Source organism: Phyllostomus discolor, chromosome 2 (genome assembly GCF_004126475.2).
Source record: "Phyllostomus discolor isolate MPI-MPIP mPhyDis1 chromosome 2, mPhyDis1.pri.v3, whole genome shotgun sequence".
In the NCBI taxonomy this organism is placed as follows: Eukaryota; Metazoa; Chordata; class Mammalia; order Chiroptera; family Phyllostomidae; genus Phyllostomus; species Phyllostomus discolor.
This window is the reverse complement of record NC_040904.2, coordinates 129,190,069-129,211,436: the sequence shown is the minus strand read 5'-3', so window position 1 is coordinate 129,211,436 and position 21,368 is coordinate 129,190,069. Positions and strand designations below refer to the sequence as shown.

At 42.6% G+C, this 21,368-nt stretch overlaps 1 protein-coding gene across 10 annotated transcripts in view; it reads left to right on the top strand.

Moving 5' to 3' along the window:
• The window catches only part of PLEKHG7 (pleckstrin homology and RhoGEF domain containing G7), a 59,446-nt gene that overhangs the window by 21,575 nt on the left and 16,503 nt on the right, over positions 1-21,368 (top strand). For 7 of the 10 annotated variants that reach the window (XR_004901482.1, XR_004901481.1, XM_036018576.1 and 4 more), the window contains 6 exons: positions 605-645; positions 5,004-5,102; positions 5,810-5,953; positions 9,165-9,260; positions 9,824-9,925; positions 13,655-13,768. Coding sequence is in view for 8 of the 10 variants with exons in the window: in XM_036018576.1 (XP_035874469.1) it covers positions 605-645; positions 5,004-5,102; positions 5,810-5,953; positions 9,165-9,260; positions 9,824-9,925; positions 13,655-13,768 (596 nt within the window). In the remaining 2 variants the exon portion in view is untranslated. The remainder of the gene's footprint in view (positions 1-604; positions 646-5,003; positions 5,103-5,809; positions 5,954-9,164; positions 9,261-9,823; positions 9,926-13,654; positions 13,769-21,368) is intronic. The other 3 variants (XM_036018577.1, XM_028532926.2, XM_036018578.1) reach the window with 2 other exon arrangements.

Here is a 21,368-nt window from a genome sequence, read left to right as displayed (position 1 = left end):
CATCAAAGGAATGTGTTTTTGAACAATGACTTCCTCCTCAACTTAAACAACTCCTGAGGACTACTTGGGTGGTGGCAGATAGCAACAATAAACCTGTGTCGTAAAGACAGGTGAAGTGCTGATGCCTCCCTATTTCGGGAGTCTGTGTCTAACCACACGTGGGGGTTATCAGGTCCATGCAGTCTCAAGTCTCAAGACTGATGAGGCCATTAGAGTGGCACATGCTGAGGGGATTGCTGGTGGAACAGGGTAAAAATGAAGTTCTTTCAGCCCCAAAGTCCTACGACTCTCTGTCTTAAATTAATTATTCAACATCTTTATTATACTTCATAGAATTTTTCCGCTGAGTAACAAACAAAAAGGACAATATTACCTTCAGAATATTGTACTTCACAACAGAATACCGACTTTCAGGTTGCAATTGCTTCTTTCACTCATCTGAATAACTATAAATATTTATTCTGTGTGTTCTTCAGAGAAGGAGAGTTAAAGCAGGAAGAATTATATTTGGCTCACTTGAAAAAGCAAGTTTTTTAAAGCACTGCAATGCTCTGTCACCAGTTACTCAAAGTCCTAATATATTTTCTTTAATTTTACCCACCAGAATCGAAAAAGCCAAGATGGCCTTTTTCCAGGAGAGGAGTGGTGAGTTCTGTGCCTTGTCTTTTCCATTTTAATTAAGCCTCCTGTAGCTAAGAAGTAAGAAAAGGCCGAAGAGCCCCTTTATCTTTGCACAATGGCAGATGGCACGTGAAATTTAAATTATATCATCACATTCGTAGTAGCGGCTGCAAAACATGCCAGATGAGGTCATTCTGTGCAGCAGAAGAGTGCTAATTGCCAGTGGTTAACAAACTCTGGAAAAAAAAAAAAACAACAAAGCAATGCTAATATCATCAGGCTTTACAATTCTAAATTTATAACTCGATGCAGCTTCGGAAACAGCTCATGCGATGAATCAGCTTGCACAGTGTATGCCCCAGTTTGCAGTCAGTGCAGTGCGTATTCGGCACATTGAAAAATTGATGAGCTATTACAGAAACAGATTCTGCAAATACTCTTCTATTTCTGGGAAAACCAGTTGGATTAGTCCTTGTGTGTGTGTGTTTTTTAAGAATTCATTCTTGGTACCATCAATTATGAAAGAGTCATAAATTGACATTAGTGGTCCCTGATTCTCCATCGCCCATGACAAACGTTGGCCACAGGGCAGGCTTCCCTTCAGGCCTCCTGGGGCTGGAGGGATGGAGCATTCCTGCCCACAGCCTGACTCCTCACTCCTGTTTTTGTAGGAAGGGGAAGGACTGACTGTTCTTCCAACCATACCAGTTGCAATTCCAGTTTTAAGTACCATAGCTAAATTAAAAGCTCTCTGAGGTTCCAATCCCAGTGGCCCCACTTACTATTCTGTGACCTTGACCAAATGAATCAACCTCCCTCAGCTTCAGGTCCTTTTCTGTAGAATCTGGATGGTGATAGTGCCATCGTCAAGGGTAGTCATGATGAGTAAATTAAGTAACACACGTGGAGCTTACCCCGGAGCTGGCATGTCATAAACATTCAATCAATGTTGGTCATGTTATTGGTAGTTTTATTTGTAATTAGGGTGTGGAAAACTATTTATTCTCATAATCAATTGTATGAGTGAGTTTCACATTATATTTCCAAGCATAAAACATTCATATGAATGCCTTTGTCAGCTTGGACTGCTATAACAAAACACCACAGACTGCATGGCTTAAACAGCCGATAATTACTTCTCACAGTTCTGGAGGCCGGAAAGCCTGAGATCAGGGGGTGGCGTGGTCAGGGGTTCTGGTAAGAGCTCTCTTCCCAGCGGGTGGATGGTTACCTTCTCCCTGTGTCCTCCCCTACTAGAGATAGAGCTCCGCTGGTTCCTCCTCTTCACTAACCTCATAAATGGGATCAGTGTCCTTATAAGCCCTCTTGACGTCTTTAAACCTAGTTGCTTCCCAAGGTCCTGTCTCCAAATACCATCACAGTGAGGATTAGGGCTTTAACATATGAACTGGGGGTGGGGGCAACAGAAACACTGAGCCATAGGAAGAGCCTAACAGTACAAGCTTCAAATCAATAACCACTAGTAAAATTTTAACACCATTGTCACCAATGCTGTATCTCATCATTCATGCTCATTTTGCCTCTTTAGGGACCTGAATTGGCTGGTTTCCTGGCAGGTCTGGGGCTTATGGTACAAGCTTTCCTGGGCTTGTAAAGGGAGGCAGGGCCAGTTACTGTCAGGTCTGAGGTCTCCGGAGAAGGGCAGTCTCCCACCAGCTCTCCTAGGGGCTCCTCTGGAGCAGGGAGGTTCTAAGGGCTGCAGAGACTTACCTAGGGAAGGGATGCTATTACAAGTTGTCGTGATCAACGTATTTTTCCCCATAAAGAAGCAATTTGTTCCACTCGATGGGTGACTGGATGTGCCAAACACTGGGCTAGATATCTAAGAGGCCAAGATGCCCACTGTCAGCTCATAACTGAGGTCAAACTGACATGTAAATTAGGGGGGAAATCGTGATACATGGCTTGCAGGATGTTGGAGGTAGGTAGGCAGTGGTAGAGACACACAAAGACAGAATACTTAGTGGGATGATAAAATGTTTTAGCAAATACCCTCAGTAATGAAGGGAAATTCATATCTCAAAGGCTTGCTTTTGTAAGGGCACAGTATCTGGTCTCCTTTAAATTAATATGTCTACTTGCTCCTTCATGCTTTTTGACTCATTCATTATGTAATTTGTATTCATATAAATAATAATCCACATAAATAAAACAAACACACTGCTATGTTATAATGTATTTTCCCAATCTATTACATAGTTTTTCTTTTCCTAACCTTTCTTCTCTCTTTTCTAATGACTATTAGTAATGAAAGCAAACACATATAATGTTTACCACATTATCAAGTGCTATTTCTGTTTGTATGTGTTCCTGTTTATGTTTGTTATAATTCATATACGTTAACTCATTAATTCTCACAATAAGCATGTAACATTACTACCCCATTTTGCAAATGGAGAAACTGAGGTTCAGAGAGGTTGAATAGCTTGCCTGTGTTCACACAGCTGATAAGTGGCAGAGTAGGGATTGGTCCCCAGCAGTCTCAGGCCCTCTGGCTCTGAGTGTGTTTTAGCCCTGACATTGAATCGTTCCTCCAAATGTGGGGCTGGACACTCCTGCCTCCTTTATCTCATCAGAGCACTCCGAGATCTTGCCTGTTCTCACAGACTCAACGCCATCTCTTTGTCAGCCACTCTGAAGTGTGTATGCCCATGTTCACTTATCACACATATTCATTTTGCTCCAGTCCCATGTCATTAGTGCCTACTATAAATTTCCATTCAACCCAGCTCTTAGTTACTAACTTTGAGACCCCAGAAGTAAGCTTGGTTCCTGCTCTCCTTCATGCTGTGTGTCCTCTCCTTCAAATTCTTCTCATTGCCTCTCCTTGCCAATGCCACCACATTGGAAGCAAGCAGGCTTCCAACAATGGGCCTGTTACTCTGAAGGGTTAATGGGATCTCTGAGAGGACTTTCTGCTCCCTTCTCACTGGTCTATCCACCAAGCACTTTGGTCAGGAGGTTGCTCAGACCCAAGGAAAGCCGAGGTGAGTACCCTTCAGTATGGCTGGAGCCCACTTTCCCACAGCTGGAAAGCTGCTCCCATTGTCTCAGCATCTTTATTCTCCACCAGGCTGCTGACTTTTTATTTCCACAACATGCAGTCACTATGGTTTCAGACATCAACAAAAGGCATATGTCCCAATTGCTGTAGGCGGTCCCCAACCCCCTCTAAGATTTCTTTACTACTGTGGAAGCTACTGAGTCTCTAATAGGTTTTGTCTTTCAGTGTCATAAAAGCCAGCCACAACCCTTCAGCACATTCTGGACAGATTACAGGGTCTCCTTTCAGACACACAGGGGGCGGCCTGCAGCAATAACCCCTGCATCCCCTTGCTCATTAACATAAAGTTAAATAGCTCCCACCAAACAGCTTAGATTCATGCCAGCATCTTGACCCTGAGGCAACAGAACAGGTTAAAAAAATTATTTGTGATAAACATTCATTTGAAATGAAACCACGTTTACTTAGGAGGCTTTACACTTTATTTGATAGCTTTTTCCTAGTATAGGTGGCAAAATGAGCTTTTTAAGTGGGTAATGTATTAATGTACGATGTTGCAACAGGGTACTGAACAAGTCCAAAAAGTCACAATCGATATGTTAACTTTAGAAAGCAAGTTACTAAAGGGTGTGCAAATATGACACCATTAATAAATTATAAATACAATCAGAAAAAGGTTTTCAGTGGTTATCCGGGAATAAAGATTATAGGTAACTGATTTTCTTTGTTTCTCAAATTTCCTGCAATAACCATATGTTACCTTTGTGTAATCAGATTTTTTTGACTAATACTATTAAACATGAAAGTGGTAACAAAAATAAGTGGGTGGTCTCATTCCAAGGAAACTAGTTTCTAGCACATTCTAGTATTGTGTAGCAGTGAATTAGCATGTTGGGCAGTTCCTTCAACACTGGGCTTTTCCCAGTCATCTGCCAACTGGGGGGTGGAACCCAGGCATCCTAGGTACCTTCTGATATTAAAGTCCTATAATCCTGTGTTTGGAAAAGTTAGAACTGTGAAGGACATACTATCACCCCACAGGGTGGGTGCAAAACCTGGAGTCCCTCTGTTTACTATACAACTGTTCCAGGCCTTGGATAATTGTTTTTCCATGGTCAAATGAGAGGCTTGAATCAGACATCCTTCCTAGCCTCTGTCCTCTGGACTGGACGTTCTGTGGTCCTGTGGATCAGGCTATTGCTGGGAAATGGCATTTCAACTGTCGGTGGCTGCTGGACAAAGTGTGCAGTCTGTTCCTGTGCATGTTAGAGAGTGAAAGCAGGAAGATGCTGAGGCTACCAAAGTCACGTTGTGACCAGAACTCCTGTCTGAAATCCTGTTTCTCGCCATCTTTAAGCAGGGCAAAGACAGACACAAGCATATATCTGACCTGGAAACCTGCCTCTCCTCTGTGAAGATCGCAGACTTCAGGGCCTATGAGTTCCACGGCCTTAAGGTATCTCACAAATTGCTTACTAAGTGACGTGGCTTTTTTTCCTGGTTTAGTCATTATTTTATTGCGTTTGTTCATATAACAGCAACGTGCCGGAGAGGAGCACAGAGCGGGGCCGAGTCAGGTCTGCTCTCTCTGATGCACATTGAACCCTCAGGAAAGTCATTTGTCGCAACTGAAATAAGAATGGATACCGGAGGCCTGTGCAAGTGTGAACAGTGGTTCCTCTCACTCACCTCAGGGCCTTAATTTCCTCATTTGAAAAATAACTTGCTTTTGATAAGACTGCTTTCAAAAATCTCTGTGAACTTTAAAACTCTCATTGCATGTAATTGATTTCAACAAGCTTTAGCAGGGAAGCCTGGATCAGACTTCCCAGTTCTGGGTTTGGGATTCTCTGTGATATCTTTGTAATAAACTGAACAAGGCTCATGAAATTCTCAAGCATAATGCAGAACAACATCAATTTAAATTCCTTTTTATTTAAACTAAAAACAATGCATGACATGCATCCCAAAGCCCCACAGAGAGAACTGTGGTTTGGGCAGCTCGAGGAGCCACTACCAAGGGGGACGGGCACCTGAGCAGAAAACCATGATTTCAGGAACGTTTGCTTGTTCTTGCCATCCTCGGTGCAAATGAGGGCAAATGGTGAACAGGCCAACCCATCGAAGCAGAAATGTTTTGTTCTTTTTCCCTCCTGTGCGCAGGGTAAGACCTGGAATGAAGTCGTGGACACACATCAAAAACTTCCTACTGATCAATTAGACTCGAGGAAGCAGCAAGAGGCCGTGTGGGAACTTTTCACGAGTGAATGCACTTATTTCTTGGACCATTTATTAGTTCTTAAGATGGTAATGCTGGACTTAATTTTTGCAGTAGATGGAAAATATTAATTTGATTTTGGGGGATTTGTTTTCCTCTTCCACACTGAAAAAAGTTAGGAGGATGGGTGGAGTTCTCCTCCTTTTGGAGATCTTAAGAAAATTTTACCTATTGTTTACCTACTACTTGGTCATCTCTTCATTCTTTTTTTAAGCATAGCTTCTCAGGATTGGAGGAGATGTAAGTAAACTGCCCAGTTCCCCATCTGATATCTGAATCCCCTCAGCCTATTCCCACTCTGTGTTCACACAGTCCTGGAGTCAGGGAGCTCACAGCTGCACTCCAGGCACCCATTCCAGCGCTGGTCAGCTTCCACTTTCTGAGCTCTTGCTCCTCGGTGAACAGTGCTGGGAGAATGCTTTCTATCAGCTGCAGGGCCACAGCCACAGATTCCCGGGCAGCCATCCACATGTATTGCAGTGGGGTTGGATGACGTGGTATATTCATGATGTCTGCCAAGTAAACAGTGCCCCTGAGGTGGTGTAGTGCTGCAGCCCTGACCTAGTGAGGCTCTGAGCAGAGAATTCCTTGTAGAAGAATGACAGGGCAAGGGAGAGCAAGGGAGCAATTGCCTTCCAAGACCACAGGGGAGGAAGATTCATATTACATTCAAGCCTGCCTCTGCCTAAGCACTTTTGAAATCTGCCTACTCTCTCATACAGGAAAAATCACTGTGTAAAAAAAGCACTTAGGGAGATCTAACTTCAAGTCCTGGATCTGCTTCTGACTTGCCATGTGACTTTAGAAGGGTCCAATCCTCCATTTCCTAAACTAAATATTGGCAAACGTTTTCTATAAAGGCCCAGATAGTAAATACGAGGTGGGTCAAATGTAGGAATGTTGGTGTGGGAGATAATATAATAATTCATAAATAATAATGCATGAATGAACTCTGTGTTTCATGTACTCAAAACTTTGAATCTCCCTTTGCCCCACCCTGTATTTTAGGCTTTGAAGACCATGTGGTCTTCATGGCAACTACTCAGCTCTTCCCTTGCAGCACAGAAGGAAATATGGGTGACTTATAAAGCATTGTGCACAGCTGCATTGCAGTAAAACACTATCTACAAGGACAGGTAGCAGCCCTCATTTATCACACAGGCCACCTTAGGGGACCCCTGTCCTAAGCCATAAAAGAGGGGCGACAATACCATTTCAGCCTGTCTCACAACATCTGGGTGTTGTGATCACCAGATTAGTCTTCAAAGTCTATCAAGTGACACACAAATGTCAGTTACTATTTTCTGTAAGTGATGTTTGTTGTTAGTCACAGCACCAAGTACTTTACCAACATGATGTAAACCACAAAGACACTCTGAAAAAATGAAAACTTAAGGAGTGTATCAGTAGAACACAGAAAACTAGTTTAAGCAATCCAGACTTTTATGGGCCCACATGAAATCCAGAGTTGGGTGAGATTCAAGGTTGTTTTGATCAAAGAGCTTAAAACCAAGGACAGATTCTTTTCTATCTGTCATTCCCACCTTCCACAGCATCAGCCTCATGGCTGGCTTATGCTGTAGTCACAGCATGGCTGTTTTCCTTAAACCCATGGAAGGAGAGAGAAAGAGAGAGAGAGAGAATCTCCTTTCCACATTCATAGCAAAGGCTTGAATTTCATTCTGATTGGACTACACTGATAAGACCATCAAGGCCCAGCCCTGGGAGTAAGGTCTGCTTGCCACAGGGCACACCGAGGCCTGGGGAAGAGTCAACACCGAGGTGAAAACCAGGATGAGGTTGTGGAAGAGGATCATTGAACTGGGTGGTAATCAACAGCTGTTCACTGCGGGGCATGGACCCCCCAAGCCCTCCTTCCCCGGCTCTAATCAATAACACAGAACTTTCTGCCCCAATGTTACCTGCACAAGCATTTCAAACTTTTCTGTTTAAAAAAAAAACAATTTGAATTTATTTATTTTCCAATGTCCTGGTCTATTTAGAGTATACATGGTTATCCCTTTACAAAATCAATGGGAGTTTCCCAAAATTCTTGTAAATTGGAATTTATAATTACTAAATTCAAGGAGTAAAATGAATATACTGAAGTACTCAATTTTTTTTAGTGGCAAAATTTTCAGTAGAGCAGAGAATCTTGCAGCAAAAGACTTTTTGTTTTAAATCTTCCAAACTTATCTGCAGTAATGAGTTCTGTTTCTTACAGTTCCATGTTTTAAATGCTTGGACAGTAACAGACTTCCAGACAACCACACTAACTATACGGACTTGGGAAAGTGCTTAGTCAGTAGTTCCCAAAGTGTGCTCCCTGGACCTACAACAACAGAATACCTGGAAACCTGTTAGAAACACAGATCCTCAGACTCCATCAGGGACCCACTGAATCAGAAACTCCAGGGGTGGAGCCCAGTCTCTGGTTCCACAAGGCCTCTAGGTGATGCTGAGGCAAGTCCAAGAACCACTCACTGCATACATTAAGTGATATGGAAATGGAGCTGCAGAAGGTTGGCATCCAGAGTCCAGTCTTTTTTACACTTAAAATTCTTGAGATAATTGTTCCCTCTGAGCACTTCATAATATTTATGCAAAGCATTCCAATGTCAATAAATTGATCTTTCTTTAGTTTACAGGATCAGGGAAAGGTTACCTGTGAGGACTGCAGTTCTTTCTTGCTGTAAAGTAGCCTCCCACTGCATGAAAGCATCAAATCAAGTAACAACAGCATAAAGACTGCCTTAATGCTTTCATTACTATTTAATGCCCTTATCTAAATCTAAATATCTTACTAGTTATCAAATATTAACTCGTTAGTTCTCTATTTTTAATTTCCTGAAAGTAAAAGACACTTGAATCTTCTCAGAGAAAGGTAGAAATGAGAACTCAGCATGAGTGTTGTTTTGGTCTCAGCGCTGTTGGCAAGAAGAGGACCTGTGAGATTTCTTTGACTCCAGGAGGCAGAGCAAGCCCATTTGAACAGATTCTGTCCAGCAGGGATGTTGTTAGGGAGCATATTAGCAACAATAACGCCATACAGAAGAGCACATTTCTGTAGCTCCATATGTTCTATGGAGCTTAAATGTCATCATTCATATTTCAGAAAATGCTTATACTTTGAAAATAATGATTTTGAAACTGTTTTGCAAAGTTGCTCTCAAAGGTTTATGAAAAGGGCAAGTTTCAAAACTGAAAATCAGAAAGTAATGTGCATTTATTTTTTAAAAGATCTTCATGAATACACTGAAATATCTACACACTTATGAGTATCTCCTGGACGTGGATTTATGGAGACTTTTTGCAAACCTGGAAGAGTTAAGTCAGGTGAGCTGAAGTAGAAGATGTCAGGAGACATGTTTTGAAATTTGCCAGCGGGGTCATGGAAATGTATGTTTGTTCTATTCCTGCAGCTTGTAGCCCACACTAAGATGTGGAATATGCGCTGTCCCCTCACATAACCTCATGGCCAGGAGATCAGGTTAATAAGAACCAAATCTAAACATTTGTTGACACCTTGCCAAGAGATCACAGATATCGGCCTTCAGTAGCATTTTTCATTTTCTCTTGGCTCTTTAAGAAAGTAAACATACTCCTAAGACCTCCTTAACCTTCACAAATGTTTATTCTCAACTGAATGTCCTTTTCTCATATATTTTAAACAAATAATATCTTTCCTCCAAAAATGAAGAGAGGTTCTAAAAAGGATTTATTTGTAAAAGAAAACTTATAAGAAGATATATATTGAAAAGGACAATAAATCTGGATTTTGCCAGGGGCTAAATTTGAGATGTAAAAACAGCTGTAGGATGATATTTGAAGTTCATTAACTATTTATTCCTTACCCCTGGGTGAGTGTCTCCTCTCATTTTCTTTCTCTCTGCCCATAGACAAGCTTTGGATTTGTGAGCAGCCTTTTTGCCATCGTCAAGGACTACTTCGATGCTTCTGAGACCTCACCATCCATGGATTTCATTCCCGTGCTCATGAAGGTAAAATTCTTCCTGGAGATCTCTGCTTCTTGCAATAAATTCTCCCCCTTCCAGGATAGTTGTTAACATCTACCTGACTTTCTGTTTTTGTCGTGTGTTCTTGGGAAATTTCTACCTCACCCTCCCACAGAAGAACCGTCCTTTTCTCTGACAATCAACATTTTCAAAAATAACTTGCAGATTCTGTTTTCCCGTTGTCACCTCCACTGCATGAGTTTTATTAACATAGAAATTTGCATGCATGGAAAAGCCATTTCCAGGTCTGTTTTTTAAATGACTTCAATTTAAAGCAATATTCATGGCAAGTTTGTGTAGGCTAATTACATGGCTCAGCTGTTCTTCTAACAAAAGTGCCAGCCTTCCAGACAAAAAATTAAAATAATAAACCTTCAAATCCATCAGCACTCTTAATAGGGCTTCCACAAATAAAAGAAGCAACAAGGAAACCCTGTAGCCCTGAACTGATAAGTGTTATTTATTTTTTGAATAGATATTTGAGCCTCCTCCGTATGTTTTTTTTACTTTAAGCTTTTAAATCCAGTTTCTATCTATTCTCATTTAGCCAGATTTGACTTCTTATAATCCACTTTAAAAAAGCCCAGATTGAGATTTATTGAGCACTTACTAAGTACTTGTGTGAGGAGCTGATAATACACAATAATGTGCAAAACCAGAAACATTCCTGCTCATTTTCAGTCTAGTGGGGAGGAAATAATTCACTAATAATAGGAATAATTCTACAATCAAATTGATATCAATACTGAGGAGAAAAAGAACATGGCTATTACGAAGGAAAGCTTCGTTGAGGCAGGGTGTGAAGTAGTTACAGACAGGAAATTCTTCCCGGGGCAAAGATGTTTGAGGTGAGACGCAAAGAAGGAGGAGTAATGTAACACGGCAAAAACAAGGAGAAAACTAAGAATAAAGTAGGGATATCCTTATGTAAATTGTGAACACAGATCTGAACAAAAAATACTTTGAAAAACAAGAGAATGTAAAGTGTTGGGAAGTAGCTGAAGTCTAGAGCTCTCTCAATTTATTTAGAGTCAGAAAAGTTTTAAATTACATTTTAAGTAAACAGCCTGGAGAAATACCTACTTCTCCTTAAAACACATAAGTTAGTCTGCTCAGGCTGCTATCACAAAAAATTACAGACTAGGTGGTCTACAAATAACACATTTATTTTTCACGATTCTGGAGGGTGGAATTCTGAGGTTAGGTGAGAGTTCTGGTCACAGACTTATTGTATCCTTCACATGGCTCTCTGGTCCCTCTTTATAGGGAAATTTATGTCATTCATCAGGACTCCACCTTCATGAATGAAACAGCCCCTGAAAGGCCCACCTCCTGATACCATCACTTTGGGGGTCAGGATTCAACACACTAATTTGAGGGGGGCAAACATTCACACCATCATGTAAGTGCACCCATAGCCTGCTGAAGCATGGGGTGTTAACAGACTCTTTGCGGAAGGTCTATAACATAGCCCACATATGAATGCTTTACCCTGCAGGTATGCAAAGACAGGTTATGTGAGTTTTTCCTAAATTTAAAAGACCCTTTATCAGTCAGGTTCAATTCAGTTGTACCAGAGTAACAATCCCCAAGTCTCAGTAACTTGGTCCATCTCTCCCTGTGCTCCCCTTCTATTGTACTTTGTCACTGTCCTGTGTCTGGGGCCCATGCTGAAGGAGCAGGCACAGCCTGGAATGTTCCCAGTTGCCATGGCAGAGACACAGGAGACTGGGCAGAGCCCTCACTGACTCTTCGGGCTCTGCCTAAAGCAGCACATGGCAGGTCTGTTCACATTTCATCAGCCAAGAAAGTCACATGGCCATGCTTACCTGCAGCAGATGGGGTCCACATAATCCTCCCGGGAAGAGAAAATAGATGAACAGTAATATAGCCTCATAAGCAGTTCACCAGATCAAAGAATGGCAGGTTGTGTTGTTCATGCATGAGCCATGTGAGCAAGTCACTGAGAAGTGAACTGAGCCCTGGGAAGTTGGGCCATTTGGCCAAGCTCACATGGCTGATAAATTGTGGAGCCGGATTTCTAAGCCTGACCATGTGTGGCCTCCACAGTTGCCTCCTTGCTAATGAAGTGTCTCAAGCATCTCAATGTCCTTTATCTCCAAGCTATCAACAAATGTCCCCCCCACCCCCTCAAAAATAAATTCACATCATCTTTCAAATTACTTCTTGCTGCAGGCAAAACTTGACATTTCCCTCCATGGTGCTTTCTCCTCTGTCCTACAACAAAGTATTTTTCTAGGTTTTCATTGTTTCTGCCTTTGTCACTGTCACCTCCTTTAGGGACTTTTAGGCTGGGTCTGTTTTCTCCACTAAATGCGGTTATAGCACTCTCAACAAGTGTGCCTGCCTTCTCTAGTTCCACCACATGATGACACTGTTAGAAATTCATTAACGGGACCCATTTCTTATTACCTTAATCAATAAATCTATCAAGCAGCACATAGAATTAGCAACTTGATAGACACTGTGAAACCCTGAAGAGGACTGCCCATGAGGAGACAGAGCTTTGTTGAGGAGAAAAGAACAACGCATTCCAAAGACAGACATCCACCAGAGGTGGCGGCACGTCTGCAGTGCACGCAGCCCAACTACTGCACACCTACACACACAGGCTGAGCAGAGGTCCTCAGACTTGACTCTACAGCTTTAGAAGCCAACAGGAGAATTAAGTTATGGATATTTTTGAGGACAAGTTGTTGAAAAGTTAAATGTTGTTACTTTAATCACTTAACTACCAAACACAAGCTTAACGTCAACCAACATAAGCCCTGAAATCAAAGGCAGTGTTTCTTACCTGGTGCCGGTGCCGTAGGGAGTGTAGACCTCAACAAAGGGTAAACAGAAAGGTGAATTCAATCGAGGTGTCCTTTAGAATTTTCTTTAAGTGCTATTTTTTAAAAAAGTGATTTATTAAGGAGTTAACTGTTTTATAATGGGGACAGCATTTTTTTTATTTTAATCATTGTTCAAATACAGTTTTCTCCTTTTTACTCCCAATCCAGCCCCCCCTCCCACCCCTCCCCACTTCCCTCCCATTACCACCCTCCCCTTAGTTTTTGACCATGTGTCCTTTAAGTTTGTTCCCATGAACCCTTCCCACTGTCCCCTGAAATTCCCTCTACTCTCTTCTGTGGGCACTGTCAGCCTGACCTCTATTTCAGTGTCTTTGGTTGTATTTTGCTTGTTTCTTTGTTTTGTTATTTAGGTTCCTGTTAAAGGTGAGATCATATGGTATTTGTCTTTCACTGCCTGGCTTGTTTTGCTTAGCATAATGTTTTCTAGCTCCATCCACGCTGTTGCAAAGGGTAGGAGCTCCTTCTTTCTTTCTGCTGCATAGAATTCCATTGTGTAAATGTACCATAGTTTTTTCATCCATTCATTTACTGATAGGCATCTTGGTTGCTTCCAGCATCTAGCTATTGTAAATTGTGCTGCTATGAACATTGGGGTGCATAAGTTCTTTTGGATTGGTGTTTTAGTATTCTTAGGATAGAGTCCCAGCAGTGGAATCGCAGGGTCAAAAGGAACAGCATTTTTTAAAAGAATGCTTATTGTGAAGACAACCTGTTTCCATCCATGCAGTCCTGACTCCTGCTTGGTGCCTCCTCCGCTTTTCCGCGCACTAGTCAGGGATGAAAGCGAAGAGAAAGAGAAAGTCCGTCTGCACTCTCCCTCCACTGTCTTCTCTTGCAGTATTTCCGAGGGAGCCTCTGTCAGAGCCACCAGACCTACTGCCTGAACTACTCCGCCGCTGTCTTTTATCTGGAGAGCCTGAAGCAGAGAGATGACTTTGGAATTTATTTAAAAGTAAAGTACCATTTGCTTTTCTTTCATATTTTTCCTGGGACTCTTTGAGGTATAACAGGTACTAGGAATTATTACACCCAAATTAAGTGGGAAAGAAGAAAAACAAATTATCAACAATACATTTTAATTAAAAATCTGCTTTCCTCATAAATACATCTTCCTCATAAATACTGCACACTGAGGAATTTTAAATGGTACACATCTGGAAACATTCTATCATCTCATGTCCCTCCTGAAATTTTGGCTGAGGCTTTAAAATGATTCATTTGTTCATTGGTGTGTCTGTGGAGGAAACTGGTATGTTGTAAGGAGAAAGCTAGACTAAGACCTGAGGCTTTGTTCATGACTTGATGTTTGGCTCTTGTAGGGTTTGGTCCCAGCACAAACCTGTTGCACGTGAGCTTGGGGGACCATTTACGCTGTATTCTGTGTGAATGGGTCCCCTGGAGCATGTCATAAAGCACAACAGAAACGTCGCCCCTGAAACTGCAACGTGGCAGCCAGGGTCCCAAACCACTAGAGACAGGATTGCTGCTAAGGACCTTCAGCATCTGCTAATAAGCTGACACGGAAAGGATTTCCCTTGACTTCTCCAGTTCCTTTGACCCCTCTTGACATTTCTTTGGTATGAACTGTACCTTTTCAGTGTTATGCCAGAGCCCTTTTGTATGATCCAGAGAAAATAGTCCAAGCTTTTTCAGAAAACCAGCTCTTCCTGCGGCTGCAAAAAGCCCCTGGCAAAGGATCGCCTTGGAGGTGTGGGAGGAAAGGCTGCCACAGTTTCCAGACTTAGCTGTGAATCCCTGCACCTGTGGCTCCGATACACAGGGAAGCCTGGGTGTGGTGTGGCTGAGAAAGGAGGAACGATCTTGGGCAAGACACTTGATCCTATTTTTGTAGCTTCAAACTTTCAGTGTTTTCTTTGCTACTCACATTGAAATCTCATTAGATTTCCAATGTATGAAGAATCCTGTTTCAAAAGCTTTCCCTGGAAGCTGAGTTAGACCCCCAGCCTGGACCCCAAACTGGGGAGAATCCAGTTCCATGTCTCTTTCAAGCCAGGGCAATGATGAATTCAGAAAGGTTCAGCTACCAAGGTTTTGTTTTTTGGGCTTTGTTTTTGGGGGGTTTTTTTGGACAGGGGAAGACAGGGGGAAAGAGAGGTAGAGAAACTTCAATGTGTGGTTGCCTCTCACATGTCCCCCACTGAGGACTTGTCCCCCAACCCAGACACGTGCCTTAACTGGGAATCTAACCCGCAACCCTTTGGTTCATGGGCCAGCACTCAATCCATTGAGCCACACCAGCCAGGACCATTTTCAAATAACTGTGAAAAATCTCATATCAGTTGTGACGTAGACGGGTAGTTTACATTTTTATATGAAATATACATCATGTCCAAAGATATTCAGGAAAAGGAAATAGAGGATGCAATGCTGTAATGATAACACACAATACTTTTTTAATGCCCAGTGCTTTTCCAGGCACCTTATCAAACCTCTCGTTAATCCTTAGCACAAAACTATGAAATTGATTGCAGTGTCCCCATGTGTCCCTGAGGCTCAGAGAAGTTGTTTGACTTTTGCAAGGCCACATGGCAAATAGTTGGCAAAAGAAGAACTAGATAAAGGACTTCAGGCACACAAAACAAATGCCCTTTCCACCAAAACTATTTACAGCTCTTCAGGGCTATGTCCCATCACATGGGAACTGTTAGTGTCATGAAACAAAGGTGAGGGGTCAGGAGAGACTTTGGAATTAAGGTGAATCTGCCTTCCACAGCCCCGTAGTGTAGAACAAAAGCATCATCACAGATCATTAATAATAACTTAATTATAATATCTAATAAATATAATGATTATAACATAATAATTAAACACAGTATTTGTAATGTACCATCAGTAATAATAATAATAGTAAAGGTGACTGGTTTTCAAGCTCTTGCTGTGGCCAGCCACTGCATTGCTTGCTGGTCATCTATGGTCTTTGTCTACACAGTAACCCTGTGGAATGTGATATTATCCCCATTTTTCTTTTCTTTAATTTTTAAATTACATTTTATTGATTATGCTATTGCAGTTGTCCTGATTTTTTCCCCTTTGCCTCCCTTCACCCAGCAGATTGCACTCCCTCGGGCAATCCCCCCCATGATTGTTCATACCCCTAGGTCATGTATACAAGTTCTTTGACTTCTCCATTTCCTGTACTGTACTTTACATCCCCATGGCTATTCTGTAACTACTTATTTGTACCTCTTAATCCCCTCGCCCCTTCACCCATTCTTCCCACCCCCCTCCCATTCAGCAACTGTCTGGTAACTAACTTCTTTTCTCCTGCTGCTTTTGAAACCAAAAAAGCTAGTGTTCGTTGCTGCCTGTCACCTACCAGACCCAATAAACAGAGACAGGGATCGAATCTTTAAGGGCACTATTCAGATAGCCAGCAATCTGAGAAGATGGTAGGTTTGTACCCTAACAGACTATCTTAAATTCCATTTTAAACTGACCCTTTTAATAAGGAGAAGAAAAGTATAGGTAAAAGGTTTGGAATTCAGGGGAAAAGTTAAGCAGATAAAAAGCTGCAGCATTCTTTCATCTGTGTCCTAGGCAGTGGTATTTATCTGTGCTCTGGGTGGTAGTCACTCACCCTGGAGCACAATGGCTCAAATTCCATCTTGACTGCTTGCAGTCCTCCCGAGGCTCAAAGGTGGAACTGCTTATGGTCTCCTGGAGTCAGGGTGGGTCATACCTTCAGTTCCCGAAACAATAGTTTTTAACATACATTGATACTTAGCTTATTAGTTGTTACCTGAAACTAAAATTTTTCCAACATTTGAGTTCCCCATCACTTTTAAGAGTTTCTCTTTATCTTCAACCTTTGGCTTTGTAAGTATGATGTGTCTTGGAGCGAGCCTCTTTGCATCCATCATAATTAGGATTCTCTGCACTTCCTGGACTTGGATGTCTATTTCCTCACTGAATTAGGGAAGATTTCTTTCACTATTTTTTCAGATTTCCAATTTCTTGCTCTTTCTCTTTTCCTTCTTGCACCTCTGTGATCAGAATATTGGACCTCCTGAAGTTGTCCCAGAGGCTGTTTATACTATCCTGTTTTTTTTCGATTCTTTTTTCTTCTTGTTGTTCTGCATGGTTGTATTTTCTTCCTTATGTTCCAAATCATTGATTTGATTCTTGGCTTCATCCACTCTACTGTTATCTCCCTGTAAATTGTTCTTTATTTCAGTTAGTATATTCTTTGTTTCTGACTGGGTCTTTTTTATGCTTCTGAGGTCCTCACTAAGTTCCTTGAGCATCCTTATAACCAGTGTTTTGAACTCTGCTTCTGATAGATTGTTTCTCTATTTTATTTAGCTCTTTTTCTGGAGTTTTGATCTGTTCTTTCTTTTTATATGGCTACATTTCTTTGTCTCTTCCTTTTGGCAGCCTCCCTGTGTTTCTTTCTATGTACTAGGTAGAGTTGCTTTCACTCCGTGTCTTACTAGATGGCCTAATGTAGTAGATGTCCTGTAGGATCCAGTGGCACAGCCTCCCCAACACCCAGCTGGATACTTGAGGTATGCCTTTCATGTGGGCTGAGTATACCCTCCTCTTGTAGTTCAGACTTGGTTGCTGTTGGCAGGTCAATGGGAGGGATTTTCCCAAGCCAGTCAGCTACAAGGACTAGCTGTGGCCTCTGATCACCAACCTCCACCCTCTGTAAAGGATCAGCTGTGTGGGGGCAGAGTGGTGGTGCTCCAACATGGTCAGTAGCTGTCTACTGGGTACACTGGCCCTGGAGTTTCCTGGATGGTGCAGGCCAAGGTCAACCCCCACCTGTGTGCTGCCTGGGGCACTCTGCCTGAACTGTTAAACAATCTGAGATGGCTGCTACTTGTGCTGGGCTTGGAGATTCCCAGCCAAAGCTGAGCTGTGAATCTAATTAGGGTTCACTGAAGCCAGCTGTTGTTTGTTAGATAAGATTTAGGAGCCAAGACCAGCCATTCTCATAGAAAAGCTGCTTGGTTGGACCTGTAAATTGGATGGAATAGAGCCTTTGGGAATCTCCAAGGTGGTTCAAACAGTGTTAGCCAGGTTGATGGAGTCTCAGATACAGCACCAGCTTACCGGCTCTGTGGGGGGAGGGTTTAGCAAAGAGACAATGGTCTCTGCTTATGTTGATGCCAGACACTTCAGTTCCTCCCTGTTTACCACTGGTGCCTTTCAAGCTGCTACCCCAGCGCTGCAGCCCAGAGGCAGTCAGTCTGAGTAGGTGGGTCCATGTGTGGGTTCTTTAACAGAAACTGCTTGGGGCTCCAGAAGTTTCTTTCACCAACTCAAACCCTGCTGGTTTTTGCAGCCAGAAGTTGTGTGGAGTTATCTTCCTGTCACCAGAATCCTGGGCTGGGGAGCCCGACATGGGTCTAGGACTCCTCACTCCCAAGATGTCCCTCCCAAATTTTTATCAATGTGTGCGGGACCAGCCTGTTCCAAATATATGCACTTCTTATAGGTCTGGATGGATATTGTTTCTTTAATTCCATCATTGTCAGACTTCCATTCAGCTCAATTTCTGACATTTCTAAGTGATGGTTGTTCTACATTTTAATTATAATTTTTATATGGTTGTATGAGGAAGTGAACCAAGTCTACCTATGCCACCATCTTGGCCAGGAGTCCTTCCACATTTTTCAAGAGCTCAAACAAATTAGGCAATTAGTCAAGGATACGGTTGTTGAGGGCAGAGGCAGGATTCAATTCAGACCTGTCTGAAGCTGACATTCATTTCCCTACTATGTGCTGACATAAACAACATTGTTGGGGAGCTAAAATCTATGTGTGCCATGTCATGGGCTACCTGGACTTGGGCTACTGATGCACTGGGATGAATTTACCTCCACATCACGTGAGGCTGGGCTTTATGAATGTCTGTACATTATGTCGATGCACATTGATGGGAGTGGAATTTCCCCTGCTCTTTCAGAGACAATTAAAATGATGCAGAGAAGGAGACTGGAACTCTGTGCCAGGTCTCTTTGTGGGGTACTGCTAACAATCACTAAGAGCTCTACCTACCTTGGACTGAGTGTTCAAAACATGCAAGGCATGGTTCTGGGCACTTTGTATGAATTATCTTGTTAAAAATCTCTCATCAAGCTGCTGAGGTAGGTATTCTTCTTATTCACATTTCATAGATGAGGTTTAGAGAGCTTCTGTACATTTCCCAAAATTCCAAGAATGCTGGCTGCCCCAGCCCAATGTTGCACACCACTAAGACAGACTTATAAAGAGAATGCTTTTATATGGGTCCCTGAATTCCTTTTACTGTTGCCCTAAACTCAGTGGCTGTATATTATAAAACAGAAGCGTCCTCCATTGATCTAGACCTATCCATAAAAAAGCCTTTTATGTCCAATCTCTCTTGACTGAGATGTTCTTTTTTCCCCTAATGGATCTGAAAAATAAAGGCAATGGAGAGATGAAAGAAAAACTTCTATCTACTTTTAGAATCATCGAGTATCTCTTTTTCTCTCTTCTGAGGCCTTCTGAAACACTAAAAGCTTCCACTACCCCTGCCCGGATCTTTGTCTCAATTATTTACCACTGGTGCTTCTTGCCTGATCGATGTGTGGGCTGGATTGGATGTTTTCACATTTCCTCTGGGTGCTGGCAGCCAGAGCTGTTTTCTGTGACATAAAAGTTTGGAGCGGTGGCCGGGGCTGTGTTTTAAGGAAATACCTAACTGTTTCTGAGAAATCAGTTACTGGAGCTCCCAGGCACCGGAGCTGGACTGCTGCTGCCAGTGAGTCAGCATGGAAATCAGCCCCTCAGGCTGCAGACTGAGGCCTCCCCACAGCTCTACTTTCTACTTGTTACCACCCTGACCTTTCCACAACTGCAATTCCTGCATTATTCTCCATCCCTTCCAACATCAATGAGAGTCCCAGCCGTTCTGAGCCAGATGAGAACTAGGAGGTGATCTAGTACCTCCCACTAAGAAGGATCTGATTTATGAGGAAGGGAAGGTGGTCCCACAGAAAGTCTTGAAGCCTAGCTTCTTGAGCTGGCCCACCTTCCCCACTCCCGGCCCATGCACCCTTGTGCTCACTCTCCTAACCTGCCCCTTAAGTAGGGAAGTAGAAAAGATTGTGTCCAGCAGAATTCCTGTGAGGAAGAGCTCTGGATGTTTTCAGAAGAAATATTTTGATAAAGTTCCTAGTGGGAGAGGGTAAAACACCCAAGGACATGGTCAAGCTACAAAAAACGAGTACAAATTCCTAAGCACGAGGCTGGGAGTTGGAGGGGGGAAGCGAGAGGAAGAAAGCACTTTCCAAAGGAGAAAATGGTGCAGTCAGAATAAGGAGGAGGCACTGTGAACTGTGTATTTGACCCATCGCCACAATCACAAATCTTCAGTAAAATAAATACGTTCACTCACAAAAACATTTGGCGTGAGTGGGATTACAGTGGAAACCAACATAGGAAGCTAACCGAGGGGCTAAGTTTGGCATCAGTTGGCCCACACTGTTCAGGGAAAAAAGTGTGTATGTAAGCTGGTGTCCAGGGGCCAGAGGGAGCCATTGAAATCTCAGCTGCTCAGCGAGTTTGTAAATATCTAAGGGAGGGCTTTGGACTTGGTGGGGGTTTGAGCTGATTGTGCCTAGAGCTCCAAAATGCAAGGGCTGAAGCGTGGGCATGAAGATGTATGAGAGCAGAGGGAGCCTTCCAGAGGGTACACCTGAAGCTGGCTGTGAAGGGTCTGGGCCACAAGGCAGAGGCAATAATGTGGCCCTGGTCTGAGCATGAAAGACAACAACAAAAAGTTGGCAGGCCACAGTGAGAAAAATACTTAGTGTAAGGGCAGGACCCCTTCAGAGTTGAACTAAGGTGTAAGTGAAGAGTAGGGGGGAGAAGAGAACTAGACGAAGAAAAACACACCCCCTAGTAATATTTTTGATATGTATACATGCATAGAAGCCAGAGATCTGATTCCATGTGTCATGTGTCACCTGCATAAAAGCTAGGGCATCTCAGGTTCAAGATTGTATCACAGTTAAAGAAACAATACAGCAAAGGAAACAAATTTATGAACTATTCTCAAGTTTATTGGCATTTCTCAAATACCATTTATGGAAATCGCATGTGCAACCCACAGCAGTACTTCCTCAATTCCTCCTGCTTCCCCAGTGCTTTGCACATCCTGCAGCTGCCTCTTTGTCAAACTCTCTCTGTTGAAAATGGTCTTTGTCTTTATCCTTTTCCTCTCTTGCTCTTCCCTAGAGCATGTAGCCAAATTTAGCCTGTTTGACTTCTATTTTCACTTTCTCATATTACCCTGATTGCCTCTAAGAAAAGAAAGTCAAGGAACCGATCCCTCAGGCAAAAATCCTTCCTTTTCCCTGCAAGTGTTGGTTCTCAGTTCTTCTACCTGTGCCTCACAATGAGGAAGGGAACAGAGCTGGCAAAACCAGAAATCTCCTGCAGGGGTCGGGGAGAAGCAGTGGGCCCACTGAACTCATAAGTGAGAAGGATAAACCAGGCAGGAACTCGTATATTAATACATCTTATCACTGCCACAGAGGGAACATTTATTCTCTACGGGA